The 17,651-nt window shown below is 29.5% G+C and overlaps 1 protein-coding gene, 1 long non-coding RNA gene and 1 pseudogene across 2 annotated transcripts; 2 read left to right on the forward strand and 1 right to left on the reverse strand.

The window, feature by feature from the left end:
• The first annotated feature begins 6,331 nt into the window (after positions 1–6,331).
• On the forward strand, positions 6,332–7,896 carry LOC123274766 (putative uncharacterized protein DDB_G0289963). Its single transcript, XM_044742490.1, has 3 exons — positions 6,332–6,461; positions 6,524–7,076; positions 7,866–7,896. The coding sequence occupies exons 1-3, from the start codon at positions 6,332–6,334 to the stop codon at positions 7,894–7,896; spliced, it is 714 nt and encodes a 237-aa protein (XP_044598425.1).
• Positions 7,897–12,913: 5,017 nt separating this feature from the next.
• Positions 12,914–13,468, forward strand: LOC123274768. Its single transcript, XR_006511572.1, has 3 exons — positions 12,914–13,053; positions 13,139–13,310; positions 13,388–13,468. It is a non-coding gene; the product is annotated as an uncharacterized LOC123274768 (long non-coding RNA).
• A 1,896-nt stretch (positions 13,469–15,364) lies between these two features.
• LOC123274769 lies at positions 15,365–16,716 on the reverse strand (annotated as a pseudogene).
• Between the last annotated feature and the right edge of the window lie 935 nt (positions 16,717–17,651).

Here is a 17,651-nt window from a genome sequence, read left to right on the forward strand (position 1 = left end):
TTTTTTCACGGAAACCGTTCTATATTGATATTTTCTAGAACACCTACTGTGATAGAAGGAAGAAAGATATAGTAAAATTTGAAAATATTTTAGAACAGATTTTACTCTCTGGAGTCCCTTTAAAAACTTAATATAAGTCCATATTATTTTATCTGCACGGATTGCCCGGAAACTCTTATCACTTATGGCAAGTGATTAATTATTTTCAAGGATAACGGTTGCCAAAATTATGCCCTGAAATATCTACTGTGTTGGGAGAAAGAGAAATATACTGAGACATAAGGATAATAGGATAAAAGACTCGACTTTTCTGCGCTCCTCGTACACAATTAAAATTTATATATTTTTATCGGCATGGATAGCACAGCTACTCTTGTCATTTTTGTCAAGTAATTATTTTCATCAAGGAAACCGATCTACAAAAATATTTCCTGGAATATATACTGTGGTGAAAGATAGCACGATCTACTCAAATTTGAAAACATTTTTTAGCAAATTTTACAAAATTATATTTTTTATTAGCACGGATAGCCCGGATATCTTTATCACTTATGACAAGTTATTATTTTTTTTCAAGAAAACTTGTCTACAAAATAACTGCTGTAAAGTGAAGGAGGTAAATATACTACAATTTAATAATATGAGCATAACAAGCTTACCTTTTCGCGATTATAATAGATAATCGATTGTAATTTATTTTTTGTTACCGGCACGGATAGCGCGGTGACCTTTATTATTTCTGCAAAGTTTATAATTTTGTTTGAGGACACAGGTAGCCAAAAATATGTCTTGGAACATCTACTGTGATGGGAGGCACTAAAATATACGAAAATCCAATAAAAAGTTTGTGGTAAATTTTACCCATTGGTGTTTCTTAAAAAAAAAACAATAAAAATCCATCTATTTTTATTGGCACGGATCGCCCGGTGACCCTTCTCATTTTAAGCGATTATTTTTTTTTTAGGTAACCGGTCTACAAAATGTGTCCGAAATAACTACTGTAATGTGAAAAAGCTAAATAGACTACAATTTGATGAGAATAGCGTAGAAGACTTAACTTTGTCGTGATTCTTATAGGCATTCGATATAGATTTATTTTTTTATCTTGGCACGGATAGCCCGGCGACCCTTATCATTTCTGTCATATGATTAATTTAAAAAAAAAACCGGTCTATCAAAATTTCTCCTGGAGCATCTGTGATTGGAGAAAGAAAGATATATTAAAATTTGAAAAAATTTTATGGCAAATTTTACTCATTGATGTCCATCAAAAAACTCAAGAAAATCCATATATTTTTATTGGCATGGGTAGCCCCGGTGACCCTTATCATTCCTGTCAACTAATTAGTTTTATTTAGAAAACCGGTCTACAAAATTATGACCTGAAACATCAACTGAGTTGGGAAAAAGAGAAATATACTTATTTTAATGACAATAGAATAGAAGACTCAACTTTTCCGCGCTTGTTTTAGACACAATTAAAATTTATATATTTTCATTTGTACCGATAACCCGGTGATCTTTATCATCCTTGTCAAGTAAAATGCCTATTTCTAAATAAAAATAAAGTGCCGTCCGTCAGTGGAGACAGACCCAGTTACGTTATGGGTGTGTTAGGACTGCTCGATAGGCTAGCACCCGCATGATGACATGGGACAAGTTGGTCGCTACTTACATTAATATTTTTCTAATTAATAATTACTATGCGAAAATAAATAATAAAAATGTCAATACTCTCTTATAATTGGATACTAAACAAGAATAGTTATCAATATAAATATCGGAGTACTTAGAGGGAAATGAAAAAGAATAAAATTATTATATGTCTGTAATAACATTCTTTATTTTATTCAGATAATTGTGCTAAAATACATGTGCATACATACATTTTTCGGAGCATTTCGGAGATACGATCAAACAATGTTTTCTTTCCGTTAACAAAAAAATATGTGTGAGTATACCAATATTCAATCAATTATTGTAATAATTATTTACTATTGAGCAAAATTCTTCTTATAATGAATATTTATTCCCGTCTTTTTGTTTCTCTTATATTGTTAATTCACAGCATTTTTAATGGCATGGATAGCCCGGTGATCTTCAGCATTTCTGTCAAGTAATTGTTTTTTCTCATGGACACCGGTTACAAGATTATGTCCTGAAACATCTACCGTGACCGAAAGGAAAGATATATACTTAAATTGAATGATACTAGTATAAAAGTCTCGACTCTTCTGCACTCCTTGCATTGACTCAATTAAAACCCATACATTTTTATGAGCACGGATAGCCCAGCGATCTTCATCATTCTTGTCAAGTAAATATTTTAAACTTCCCGCTAAGAAAATCGAAGATTTTCGAAAAATCGGGAAGTTATTGCTTTTACCCCGTTTTGCAAAAATCGAGTTTTCAACAGATCTAGACGTTTTCAGGCCTTAGGAATCTTCCCTGACCCTTCCCGCGATGGTGTCTGTATGTCTGTATGTGTGTGTGTGTGTGTGTGTGTGTGTGTGTGTGTGTGTGTGTGTGTGTGTGGATGTATGTAAACCTCTTATAACTTTTGATTGGCTTAACCGATTTAATCGAAACTGGTGGCATTCGAAAGAACTTCACTGAACTTAGATTTCCTGTAGACTAGAACCGATTTGGACCGGTAGATTCCAAGAAATGTCAATAAAACTAAGAAAAAATTTTTTTTTCAAAAGTGGTTTTTGGAATAACTTTTAAACGGCTTTATCGATCAATTCTAAAAACTAATCAGCTCTTAACATCGAAAAATCACGTCGGGCCAGTCAAAATCGGTTGATTTGTTCGTGAGACATCGTTGACGAAAAAATTAAAAACGGCAAAAAGTGTATTTTTCAAATAACTCATAAAATTCATGTCATATCGATTTTTGTGTGATGTATTATTTTCTTAATCTTAAAATACTGCGTCGATCGCCGCAAACCGCATCAAAATCGGTTGATTCATTCTAAAGTTATGGTAGCTAGAACATTTAAAAATACGGTTTCATCAAACTTCTGTTAGACTTTTGAGCTCGAAGATTTTATAAGCTTCGACCAGTTTTTTCGAGCTTAGAGAGCTCAAAATAATACAAAAATCAAATTTTTCTTTAGTTAATTTTATAGATATTTAACTTCTGTACTTCAGTCTTCATAACACAATTTTTAAAAATTTTTGGCCTGCAAAACTTTCAAACTGCCCACTACAAAAGTTTTTTTTTTATGATGTTCTCATCATTTTAATCCTTCATGTAGAACTTTTTCTTATTTTTTTTTTTTGTTAATACAACGACAACTCAATGAATATTATTTTATTGTAATTAATTTAACAAAATTTACATCATCAAATTATATTTATTATATTTTCTATTAAAATACCTATAAAAAATAACGAAAAATTTCGAAAGAAGTGATTTTTAAATCTCCGAAGTTTTTCATATGATCGATTAGTGGTCTTAATTCCTTCGTAATACTCAAAAACTACATTGATCATCGCCAACCGCTTAAAAATCGGATAACTCGTTCAAAAGTTATGACAGTATGAAAATTAAAAAATTGTGTGTTATTAAATTTCCATCAAACTTTTGAGCTCGAAGAGCTCAAAAGCATAGAACAACTATTTCTATGAGCTCGGTGAGCTTAATCTATTAGAAAACTGATTTTTTAGCTCGAAGAGCTCAAAACAGCAGAAACAATACATTTTTGAGCTCGACGAGCTCAAAAACATCATATATAAACGCTTGGTGTTATAAATTAGCGGGAAGTTGCAGGGATGGCCTTTAGGTCAACTGCTTTCCAAATTTTTTATCAGCGAACTGGTCTACAAAAATATTTCCCGCAACATCTACTGTGATGAAAGAAATCAAGATATACTCAAATTTGGAAAAATTCGAAAGCTAATTTCCCTCCTTTGAGCCTCATACAAAAACTCGATAAAAGATCATTTTTAACTTCCCGCAAGGAAAATCAAAGATTCTCAAAATATCGAGTTTTCATCAGATTTCGACGTTTTAACGTCACACAAAGCTTCCCTGACTACTGGTATCACTTCTGTCAAGTAATTAATTATTTTCAAGGACAACGGTTGTCAAAATTATATCCTTAAACTCCTACTGTGATAGAAGAAAGTAAAATATACTAGAATACAAGAAAATCTTATGGTGGATTTTACTTATTGGTACCCCTTATAAAAATCGAATAAAAATTCAAGTTGTGGCACGGATAGCCCGGAAACCCTCATTGCTTATGACAAGTGATTATTTTTTTAAGGAAACTCGTCTACAAAATTATGTACAAAATAACTACCGTACAGCAAAAACTTGAAATATGCTACAATTTAATAATATGAGCATAAAAACTTATCTTTTCTACGCTTTTAATGGATCATCAATAGAAATTCATATTTTGTTATCGGCACGGATGGCCCGATGACCTTTATTATTTCTGCAAAGTTTTTAATTTTGTTTAAGAATACTAGTTGTAATAAATATGTCCTAGAACATCTACTGTGATGAAACGAAGTCAAATATCCGAAAATTTAATAACAATTTTAGGTCAGATTCTACTCCTTGGTGCCCCTCTTAACAACTCAATAAAACCATATATTTTTTCTTGATAGGGATAGCCCGGCCACTTTTATTATTTCTATCAAGTAATTATATTTAACTTCTCGCTAAGAAAATCGAAGATTTTTGAAAAATTGGGAAGTTATTGGTTTTACCCGTTTTGCAAAAATTGAGTTTTCATTAGTTTCACCGTTTTCAGGCCTTAGGAATCTTCCCTGACCCTTCCCGCGATGGTGTCTGTATGTCTGTATGTGTGTGTGTGTGTGTGTGTGTGTGTGTGTGTGTGTGTGTGTGTGTGTGTGTGTGTGTGTGTGTGTGTGTGTGTGTGTGTGTGTGTGTGTGTAACTCGCTTATAACTTTTGAACGGCTAGACTGATTTAATCGTAGTTGGCGGTGTTTGAAAGAGTTTCGCTGAACTTAAATTTCCTGAGAATTTTAACCGATTCGGATGGATAGATTTTGAGAAATCTCAAAAAATAAGAAAAAATTTTTTGATGAGTAGTTTTTGAAATAATTTTCAAACGAGTTAATCGATCAACTTAAAAAGTAATGGATAAATGATTTAAATTTAATTATAAATAATTATGAAGTTGATAAATTATAAAATTAGGGTTTTGGTGTGCGTAAAGGAAAAAAGATGTCAGAAGAGCTGGGAACTTGGCTATCAAGACATCTTCTTCGTAGGTTTTTCGGAAAACGATAAAACATCAATCAGCTCATCAAACATTACACTTAAATGATGTCAGAAGAGCTGGAAACGCGACTACCAAGACATCTTCTTCATCGGTTTTCTCGGAAAACGATAAAACATCAATTAGCTCATCAAACATTACACTTAAATGATGTCAGAAGAGCTGGAAACGCGGGTACCAAGACATTTTTTTAACATCATTTAAGCGAGCCTTATTATCCTCGGAGTAAATACATATTCTTGTGAATTTGACTGTATGTACTGATACTTCGGTATATCTTCCATCTATAAAAATTTATAAGAATATTCTGGAATCGTGCAAAGACAGCATCTTTTTGCGTCACTTCGGAAGCGATCACTGATTTGATAAATCTTAAATTGTAAGTAGAAGTTATTAATTATTTAATATTATAAAATACTACATATTTGTAATATTAAAATAAGCAGACGTTAAAAATTTTTTTACTTCTTTTATCTATATTAAATTGCAATTAAAAAATCATTAAAACAAATCGTACGCATAATTTTATAAGTTTTCTACATGTGAAATTTTTTCTTTTAAATTTTTTGAAACAATTTTTAAAATAAAAAAATTCCAAAAATTTTCAGTTGTCGGCTTATTTCATTTCCATCATATATTCACATAATTCAATATGCATTAATTTTATTTTCAAATTTATGTTTTATAGGTTATTATCATGAGTGACCATAACTTAAAGGTAGATTTTAAAGCCGGTGTTGTTTTTAATTCTCTTCAAGCTGTTATACAAAAATTTAATAACTATAGCGAGAAAACGGGCTATGAATTTTCGAAAGGACATTCTAAGACGTTAGATTCTGTGAAGAAATTAAAAAGTAAAAAAAATTGAGAGTAACCAGTAAGTGTAAATATGATCATAACCACCTTCCGGAGGTAAGTAATTTCTGAAAAAAGATATAAATAAATGTAAATATAAATTTGTACATAAAATTATTAATCTCCAATTTTTCAGGTTAAAGCGGCAGGGAAGACAGTTAAAAAATTAACACTTGAACCATCAAAACGAGCCAAAAAAAACTTACCTGCTAAAATGCCATCACCAGAATTTACCGCGACCTCTGAAACAGAAGAAGATTATGAAAATAAAAATTTAAATAATTCTGATAAGAATCTCGACAACACATCATCCTCTTTGGAAGATTTTGATCGACGTGACCGCCGTAAAACTGACCCTCGAAAAAATAAACAAATTAAATCTAAAAAATTAAACACCCTGCAATAGAAGATAATAATAAAAATAATAATTCCGATAATACAGATGGGAGTATTGATAGTACAGCGTCATCTCCAGAGGCTTCTGATCAACGTGACCACCGTGAAACTGACTCTGAAAAGAAAAAAGATAAAAACAGAAAACAATTAACTACTAAAAAATCAAACTTACCTGCTACGTTGCCATCACCACAACTTCCCCTCACCCCTGCAACAGAAGATATTAATGAAAATAATAACGATGGAAATCTTGACAGTACAGCATCATCTTCAGAGGCTTTTGATCAAAGTGACTGCCGTGAAACTGACCTCGAAAAGAAAGAAGAAATTGAAACAATTAGAGCGAAAAAATTAACAAAAAATAAACAAAATTTATCTGCTCCGATTGACGTATCAAAAATCACCGGGACCAGTGGAAAAAAAGACGAGTTTGATAACAAAGAAATGTTTACAACTTGGAATTTAAAACCTTCGGGGGTAATAGAACTATCCGAAACGCTAAAGCCTAAAATACCTCTGGTAGCGAATCAAGGACGTCCCAAGAAAAGGACCCGTGCGATTAAGTTAATTTTTACATGTGTTGACAAGGACACTGATCAAGGACCCAATAAAAAAAGGAAGAAAATTGAAAAACAGCAAGAAAAACAAATAAAAAAATTTTCTACATTAACTGTTGAAGAAAAAGGTGAATTTATGCTCAATTTATTAGTCAAAAAGGACGTAAAAATTTCTAATGAACAAGTAATATCACTGGAAGAAATTAAAAAAATATCAGTTAAAACAATGCTACATGCAATAACTGCGAGTCGTTTCAAAATTATTAAAGGAAAATTAAGTGAAGATGCCTATAAATACATAAATAAAATGATAAAGAAAAGAACAGATGAAGATACGTGGTACTGTGGTAAATGCCGGAAATCAATCAGTGGAAATGTTTCAACTGAATGTGAGTGCTGTCTACGTTGGTTTTGCGTTAAATGTGAAAAACAGGAAGAAAAGAAAAAAAAAGTTTGGTTTTGATCAGAATGCGAAAAAACTGGTAAAAAAAATTGAACGTTGCTTTGAAATTTAAATATTATTAATTTTTACAACGATATGCGTTGACTGTATCAGCCTTTTTTTCAAAATTTATGAAATTTGATTTAATATAATTTTGTTATGGGAGAAATGAGTTTATTATCATTCATATAATTATAGTCCGAGCTATCCGTGACTTTAAGGTTCACATCATTGGTGAGGTAACAATTTAATTATTATCAGTGTTATTATTATTTCTAATAACAGTAGGTAGTCATTGTATTGCGGATGTTATATTTATTTATGCTAATTAACTAAATATAATGTTATAATAGATGTAATGATACTTACACGAGCAGCCCGTGACTTTAAGGTTCACCTTATTATTCAGGTAATTGTGTAAGTATTGGCAGTGTTAAAATTATTTCCAACAACAGTATACAGTCATTGTATTGTTGCAATAATATTGATTGATGTTAATTAACTAAATATAATTTTATATAATATGTAATAAAATACTTACACGAGTAGCCCGTAACTGTAAGGTTCAAAGGAATACTGGTGATTATTTAATTCAATAATGGAAACTTATTATTACACGCTTTTTATTAGCTTCACTTGTATGTCAGTTTGTCAGTTTGTCAGTTTGTCAGTATGTAACTCTCCTTCGCATAAAGAGACTACCATAATGATATTATTTAAATTTTTGATTATTATCAACCTAGAACCCAGGTGATGACCTTCCTAGTCATCCTCTGATGACCATCCCGAAGTTATATCTCGAAACCAGGTGTTTTCCTCCGTAGGTTTTCATCGGGAATGGCACAGATAAACCCGTACATCAACCCGGAAACCTCTGATGACCATCCCGAAGTTATATCTCGAAACCAGGTGTTTTCCTCCGTAGGTTTTCATCGGAAATGGCACAGATAAACCCGTACATCAACCCGGAAACCTCTGATGACCATCCCGAAGTTATATCTCGAAACCAGGTGTTTTCCTCCGTAGGTTTTCATCGGGAATGGCACAGATAAACCCGTACATCAACCCGAAATCCTCTGATGACCATCCCGAAGTTATATCTCGAAACCAGGTGTTTTCCTCCGTAGGTTTTCATCGGGAATGGCACAGATAAACCCGTACATCAACCCGGAATCCTCTGATGACCATCCCGAAGTTATATTTCGAAACCAGGTGTTTTCCTCCGTAGGTTTTCATCGGGAATGGCACAGATAAACCCGTACATCAACCCGGAATCCTCTGATGACCATCCCGAAGTTATATTTCGAAACCAGGTGTTTTCCTCCGTAGGTTTTTTACACGCTTTATATTAGCTTCACTTGTATGTCAGTTTGTCAGTATGTAACTCTCCGTGGGTAATTTGCGCGCCTGAATATTTTTGATAATCAACAAATAATAGTTTAAAAACTAAAAAATCACGCTTTTATAAATAAAACCAAACTAAAAGTAAAAATAAATAATAGTTTAAAAACTAAAAACACGCTTTTTATAGAAAACCAAACTAAAAATAGAAAATAAATTTTAATAAATTTAAATTAAGAATAGTGTTAAAAATTTCAATAAATATAAATTAATAATAGTGTAAAATAAAAAATGTATTTTATTTTAAAAAGCGTGGGGTGCATGGTGTCAATAGTTATAAATATTTTATTGACAGATATGAGTAGAGTGATTATCATTTTGATATCTTAAAAGCACCCCACGCTTTTTAAAATAAAATACATTTTTTTTATTTACACTATTATTAATTTATATTTATTGAAATTTTTAACACTATTCTTAATTTAAATTTATTAAAATTTATTTTCTATTTTTAGTTTGGTTTTCTATAAAAGCGTGTTTTTAGTTTTTAAACTATTATTTATTTTTAACTACAGTATACATCTAATGAACCGCTGTTGTTGAATTTATTTATGATGCTTGAATAAATATAATTTTATAGTAAATGTAATAATAAGATATTTATCAAAGCAACCCGTGGCTATAAGGTTTAACTTATTATTGCGGCAATTATTTAATTATTGGCTGTGTTATAATTATTTCTGACGATAGTTTGCAACTGTTTCCTAGCTCTTGTGAAATTTATTTATGGTAATTTAATAAATATAATTTAATCGTAAATGTAATAAGATACAGTTCTACAAGCGACCCGTGACTATATGGTTTTATCTATTATTAAACTAGTTAGTAAATTAGATGATGTTGATTTTTTATTTATAAAGACAGTATGCATCTTGTAACAGGGAAAATCGAACTTCCTGGGTCATTATCGACCCCGATAATTGACGCACGGTAGGTAAGGGTTTTCCTTACTTTTCGATTTTTGACAAGAGTTTCGACTTGTCACCGGGCGTGTTAATCAAGATTCCCCACTACTGTTCCCGGAAAATGAAGCGGGGCGTAACAATAGGAAAGTTCGAGAGCCTGAGCTGAGGGTTATAAAAGAGCGAGCACGAAAAACATCGAGGCTTTTCCCGTCTGGAAGCCAGTGGCCTTTTGCCTTTGTGAATCAGTGACCTTGTTGAGATTAGATAAGTCAAGAGAGTGCAGTTTTGAACGCCGACGATAGAAAGCAACTACTGAGGAGTTTATTACGGTATTTGGAATTGGACAAGCCCTGACCGGAAGCTAACATAGTGGTTTGAGACGACAAGACGTCAAGCGGCGGAGCCAGCCAAGTTGGACCGGAGTATCAGTCGTCGTTGGATAAAACAATAATTGAGTCTCTAGGTATTTTCGATTAATTTAGGCCAAAATTGATTATTAATTTAATTAAGAGGCTGAAATAATTTAAATTAATTTCTCGAGCGGTCATTTTTATATTAGCAAGTTTTGTACTTTAGAGATTCATGCGCCAAGGTCATTTAGCTAGTTTTGTTATTGGATATTTATTTTAAAAAGAATGAGATTAATAGTTTATTTGTGAATTTACTGTAGATAATTTAATCAGTAATTTATTATAGGCCTGCTGGCTATAATAAATTAATTTAGTTAATAATTTTCGGGATTTAAAGAAAAGTAAATTTGAATAAGAAATGAAAATGCGTAATTAAGTCAGTGAAGGTCATTCTAGAATGTATGTAGTTAAGAGTTGTATTGAGACGCTTAGGATTCGAATAGTTGATGTTTAGAATTTTGTCTAGGAAGATTAAATTTAGTAAATCCTGTAATGAGTTCAGTAGAATTTATTAATTGAAAATATTAGTAGAAAATTTAGTAAGTGAACTAGTACAGAAATTTAGTGATTATGTAATGTAGTAAGATTTATTTGCAGTAAACAAGTGTTGACGTAAAATTTAGTAGATTACGATAGTATTGTAAAGTTTTGGAAAATTAAATTTAGGCCGGTGGATAAATGTAATTGAATTGTTTAAGTTAGAAAAGTGCTAAATCAATTATTAAATAATTGATTGAATTAAGGATAATTTATTAGATAAATTCGATAAGAAAATTTGGTGAATTTGGTAAATTTAGTTAATCTGGAGATTAAATTTATTTAAGGAAAATTGGTTAAAATTTTATTTAAGAAAATTTGAGAAATGAAGTTAACGTCCGGTGGATGATTTTATATGGAATTGAATAAGATTATATGGTATTCCGTCAGGTAGACGAGGTTGTTTATGTGAAATTAGTTCAGATAATTGAATAATTAAGAAGTTTTTATTGGGTAAAACATGTTGTTTGTTATTCCGTCAGTTGGACGAGGGTTTAAGAAATTAAGAATCTAGATGCGTAATGGTCTATGATTAAATTTAGAAATTAGGAATCTAGATGCGTAATGGTCTATGATTGAATTAGGAAATTAAGGATAGATGCGTAATGGTCTATGTAGAGTTAAGAAATTAAGAAGATAGATGCGTAATGATCTATAGTTGAAAGAATTTAAGGATATTTAGTTATAAGTTTTGGCAAGTGCCTGCGTAGGTGAGAGGTCCTCACAATTAAGTAATTGATAGGTTAATTTTAAGGGTAATATTATTAAGGAATTTTGTTAAAATAAAATTGTTTATATTGAATAAATAATTAAATTGTTAATAATTGTTTCTCAGTATTAATTTTTCAGCCTTTCTCAACTTCTCACGACCCGATCTTTCCTTCTCATGCTCCCCGGTTTCTGGGACACCGAGTATAAAATCCCAGTGGCGCCTTTTTCAAAGAGGAAAGGTGACCAATTGGACAGGGCTAACCACCCCGTTACAATCTATTGCATCGCTGTTGTTATATTTATTCATGATAAATAAATAAATAAATATAATTTTATAGTAAACATAATAAGATATTTATCCGAGTCACCCGTGGCTATAAGGATTAACTGATTATTCAGTAATTATTTAATTATTTGCAGTGTTTATAATTATTTCTAACCATAATATGCAATGTTTTTCTCGCTTTTGTTATATTTATGTATACTAATTAAATAAATATGATTTTGAAGTAATTGTAATGGAATATACTTACACGAGCAACCCGTGGCTATAAAGTTTAACTTATTATTCCGATAATTATTTAATTATTTGCAGTGTTATAATTATTTCTAACGGTACTATACAACTATTTTCTAGCTCTTGCTAGATTTTTTAATGCTAGTTAAATAAATATAATTTTATAGTAAATGTAGTAAGATGTGTACTTATACGAGCAACCCGTGACTAGAAGGTTTTACCTATTATTAAGGTAATTGGTTCATTGGATGATGTTGATTTTTTATTTATAAAGACAGTATGCATCTATTGCATCGGTGTTGTTATATTTATGTATGTTATTAAAATAAAGATAATTCTATAGTAAATATAATCATAAGAGATTTATTCAAGCAGCCCGTGGCTATAAGGTTTAACTTATTATTTAGGTATTTATTTAATTATTTGCAGCGTTGCAATCATCTCTAATGACAGTATGCATCTATTGCATCTCTGTTGATAGATTTATTTATTCTATTTAATTAATTTTATATTATAATTAACTATTCCGATAAAGTTTATGAATCACCTGTGACTTTAATCATCGAGTATTATATTTCGTCATTACATAGGAATATTTACAGTAATACCTACATATTAATTTAGAAATTTATATAAGTTTTGATATTTATTCATTATAGTCATGTTATTGTAGTTTCTAAATTAATTAATTAATGTTAGTTTCTAAATTCACGTGAGTTATTTATTTTTAAAGGTATTGTCCCTCAGTCGGTATAAATACGTGGCTTTGATTTTTTCAAGTAACCTAAAAAGCGTATTGCATCTTTTTTATTGTGCTTAAATTAAGGACATTTTTTTTTATGTTTATCGAGTCATAATTATTAAATTAATATCTTTTTAGTGACATAAAACCCTTTGTCTTATAGTCACAGGCAGGGAAGGGCACGTAAAATACTTAACGTATTATACTTAGTTTTATACATGTATAATACACGTAAATTACCGGTTGGGTTTCTTACGTGACGTATTTTACGTTAGGTATTTCAACACCATCTACCGAACTTTTGATGAACTTAAATTAGTAAATAAATAAATATAAACTAAAAATTTATCATTATTAACCTAATATTTAATTAAATTGAAGTTTTTACATTAATAATACATAGAATTATAATATTATAAAGAAAAACATATGCAAAGAGGAGGTCGACCGAAGTACAGTTTTTGGGAAGAAGGAGGATTTCAGCGTATTCGTGAAAACGGAAAACAAGTTGCATCATGTATAAAGTGTAAAAAAATAATGAATAATACCGCTGAACAACGATTGAAGAGTCACAGGTAAATTTAATCTTAGTCTCAATTTTTTTCTATTCTCTATGATTTAAAATTATTAAACTATAAATTTATTTTTATAGGAAGTCGCGTATTTGGGAAAACTCTGATTCAATTTCTGAATCTGAAGATAACTATGTAATATAACATTGTCTAAAAAACGAAGAAATCTTTTAAGTAACTTTTTTATAGTAATAATTTCATTTGATCTAATTCAAGATCTTTATTTTAAAAATTTTGTAAAATATTACGGCCTGCATATGAAGTCCCTAGTGAAGTTAAGTTATCGACAACTTTACTTGAAAAAGCTCACGATAAATTTACTGATCGTAAACTAAACTTGAAGGAGAAAAAAGGAACATTATTATTTTGTAAAAATGTTGCTCAAACAAGTGGCTTAGAGATTATTGCTATAACAAGAACTGGAAATAATACATTATTTCTAAAGTCTTGGATCTTGGGAGAAGAACGTGATTATATAAGTAATTATTTGCAAATGATTAACGAGTCAAGCTCGATCGCACTTAAAAAGTATTATATATTAGTGTATGCTGTGATATCATTTATAAACATACCAAAAAATAATCGTATTCTTGATTCCACATCAGCATCGCAACTTCCATCAGAATCTATATTTATGTGGCACTTTGATTGTCATTTAGAAACTGTCGATACACTTATGCAGCAATTCACGATGATTCTTTAGAAATCAAAATTAATCGTCTGTTAAACGCTATAAAAGTACTGATGTTGAAAAAGAATTAGTAGTGTTAGAGAATTAGAGTGTTTTTAAAAATTCTAAAGATTTATTTGCAAAGTTAATTACTAAAACTACCTGTTCAAAAACTTTTTGGAGTATATAGCTTCAGAACAAAATCCAAATCTTAGTATGTTGGCTCAATCATTATTAAAAATACCAGCATGTACGATAAAATTTAATCAGTATGACTTAGGTAAAAATTTACCAGAAAAATTAGTGCCTAAGTTCACTGATGTTTTTTAAAATCTTAAATTTATGAATGCTAATTAACAAAGAATATATTATATAAATTTTCAATCATTAAATATATTATACAGATATAGGAATTATTATTAAACAATTAGATTGTTATATTGAATGTTTGTTTCAACCTATGAAAGACCGGTAATTTTAAATCATAATTAGTATATTTACATTTTATAAACTTGTAAATAGCAATTTAATTATTTATATTTATCTGTGATCAATTAAAACAACTTATCTAAGGATTATATTATATACAAGATATCTTATAAGCAAATTTTAATTGTTACTCAACAGTCATTAAAATTAAATGAATGAAAATCTGTGATCAAAGTAACTTATTATTATAATTATTTTACTGTGGTAAATTAAAAAAGTTATTCTATTTATTAAATTAGCTTATAAGCAAATTTTAATTGTTACTTAAAAAATGAAAATCTGTGATCAAAGTAACTTATTATTATTATTATTTTACTGTGGTAAATTAAAAAAGTTATTCTATTTATTAAATTAGCTTATAATCAAATTTTAATTATTTTTAAAAATGATCAAAATTTGATAAATAAATAACTGAGATTTGAGTTCTTACTAATTTCTGTGATATTAGATTAATTTATTGATCTCAGTTTATGATCAAATTAAAAACAAATTCTAAACGTTATGTAACAATAATATTAAAACAAATATGTAAGAATAATCAATAAATACCAGTTTAGATATGGTAATTATTTACGTATGTATTTGATTTGTTTTTATTATAAAAATTTTCATAGAAAGTAGAAATAAACTTTGTTCTGGATACATGATATTTTACGAATTCATTTCATCCTTTTACTGATAATTTATAATTAAGAAATCATTATTCTGGAAAATTTTTATTAAAAATATATTTGATGTGAATTTCAACTTTACTAATAAACACAACAATAAAATTATTTACAATACAATTTTCAAGTACAAAAATTTTCATTTCTTCAAGTATATAACTAAATTAATTATCATTGTAAATTTTATAATAATACATACACATTACACAATATATATATATTTTAAATACTTATTTCGAATTTCCAGAACTCATTTTCAATGTATAATAAATGTCGATTAACTTTTCTGAACGTTCGGGTGTTAAACGATTTCGAAGACAAGAATGAACAAATGACCTGTTTGAAAATAATCTTTCAATTTGTGCTAATGACGATGGAATGTTAATCAATCGTTGAGCTAATTGAGAAATTACTGGGTATGAGTTTTCGGCCATTTGCCAAAATAATTTTGGAGGGACATTTCCTTTTTTCAGTAATGATTCAAAAATTCCAACTTTATTTTCATAAGTTTCCATTTCATGATAAGATTCATTTAATTCATTCCTTATAAATTCAATAGCTTGAGAATAATATTTATCGGTATGACGAAACTGTTTTCCTTGATAATCTGGATGCAATAAATCACTGCTAATAAAATTCGAGTCAATACTTTGTCAATGCGTTTTTGGACAATTTCTTGAATTTTTTCATTCTCAGTTGGAACGTTTAATTTCATCCACTCTTCAGCTGCATCAGGTAAAGTAAAATTTGACTGTTGACATTTATTAATTAATGAACAAACTGGATCAGATAAAACGATGAAATTTTGTAATTTTGTTATTAAAGAATCATCGAAAATCTGATCATTCAAAGTAATTAATTTTTCTTTCTCTTGTTTTTTTGATTTTGTAAAAGACGGATTGTTTAATTTATTACTGATAATTTTTTTCATTATATCTAAATTTTTAAGCAACACCGAAACGCATCACGATAACTGCACCAACGAGTTTTGCAAAGCCAATTTAATTTTTGTTCCTCCGTTTTCTATTATCTCTCGTTCTAAATTAGAAGCTTTGAATGTACGTAAAATGGTATTTATAGATTCTGCAAATGATTTATCAATAAGGTCCTTGGCAAGTAAATTTCCATGATGACTGCTGCATCCTGCATGCCATAAATTTACAGCTTTACCCATTGCTGTCATAACTGGAGCGTTATCAGAAACTACGGCATAAATGGTTTTATTATAATTTGTTTTGGCTATTTCGACAGCTTCTTCAATAACTTTAGTTAATTGTTGTGTATCTTCAGATAACAATGTGAAATCCCAAGAGTTTAAAAAAAAACTTGGTTCATTTGCTGTATGAATAATACATACAACATTTTTAGTATTTGCAACCGAATTTTTCCAACCATCTATCACTATTACCCTTCTGGACTGATTACCTTTTGTGTGTTCACTTGAAATTTTGCTGTGTAATTTATTTAACAACGTATTGGAGAGAGTTTTTCTGCATGGCAGATGATAGTTCGGATTTAACGACTTAAAAAACTCTTTAAACGGAATTGATTCAACAATACTAAACAGAAAGATTGCATCCTACTGAAAAATTTCACAAGCTCTTTCATCAATGTAGTTGATAAATCACTCCCTACTATTTTGATGAAATGCTTTCTGAAGTCAAGCTTTTAGATTGGATTATCAAATGAAATATCAGCTGACCCTTTCTTCAGAGGATCTACTTAAAGCACTCTATAGAAATGTAAAGAGAAAAATTCTATTCAAAATAAAAAAAAAATTTGTTTTGAAAATATTCACTGAGAAAAAAATACTTTTTACTCAATTAACAATTTTTGGTTCAAGAAATTCGATGAGATCAAAATAGTATTCTTATTATTTTTAATTACTACTTTCTGAAGAGAGAAGGAAATGCTGTCAATATTTTATCTTTGGATAGATAGATAAACAAAAAGAATAGGTTTATTTAAATTAAGTAAAATTAACAATCAATGGCTTAAGTTCTTGAGCTAAGGAATATATATTACTCGAAAATTTTCAGAGACAAGCGAATTCTTGTGTACTCAAGAAAATTTTCTTAATAGAAAGTATTTTTTCTCAAGTGCAATTATCGCTTCGTTGCAATATACGCTTAAGTTTTTCCCGAGGGATCAGTAAAGTTTGGCAGCAACATCTATTTCTGAAATAAGTGAAGAAAATGCAAAATTAATTATCAAAAAATGACTAAAAAATTTTTTATATTCAATGAAAATATAAATATTTATCAAATAACTATTTACCGATGACTTTGTAAATCGAATTTGTGCAGTATTTTTTACCTTATAACCGCACTTTAAACATTGAGCAATATTTTTTACCATTTAACTTTCAATCACAAAAATCATTTTCTTTAAAATGATTGATAAATTTTTTTTTTAATGCACCCATTTTGAGATAAAATTAAAAAGTTTAGATTGAAGTTACAGTGAAAACCTGAGACGGTTAGAATTTTAAAAATGTACAATGTTCCAATGATAACC

This window comes from Cotesia glomerata, unplaced genomic scaffold (assembly GCF_020080835.1).
Source record: "Cotesia glomerata isolate CgM1 unplaced genomic scaffold, MPM_Cglom_v2.3 scaffold_72, whole genome shotgun sequence".
Lineage (NCBI taxonomy): Eukaryota > Metazoa > Arthropoda > Insecta > Hymenoptera > Braconidae > Cotesia > Cotesia glomerata.

What these genes read in the sequence shown, in the direction of transcription:
- LOC123274766 (XM_044742490.1), top strand. Translation starts at nt 6,332, where the DNA reads ATGCCATCACCAGAATTTACCGCGACCTCTGAAACAGAAGAAGATTAT. An exon ending in TTTTGATCGACGTGACCGCC is followed by an intron (nt 6,462 to 6,523) that starts GTAAAACTGACC and finishes ACCCTGCAATAG; the next exon opens with AAGATAATAATAAAAATAAT. An exon ending in AAAAGGACCCGTGCGATTAA is followed by an intron (nt 7,077 to 7,865) that starts GTTAATTTTTAC and finishes ATGTTATAATAG; the next exon opens with ATGTAATGATACTTACACGA.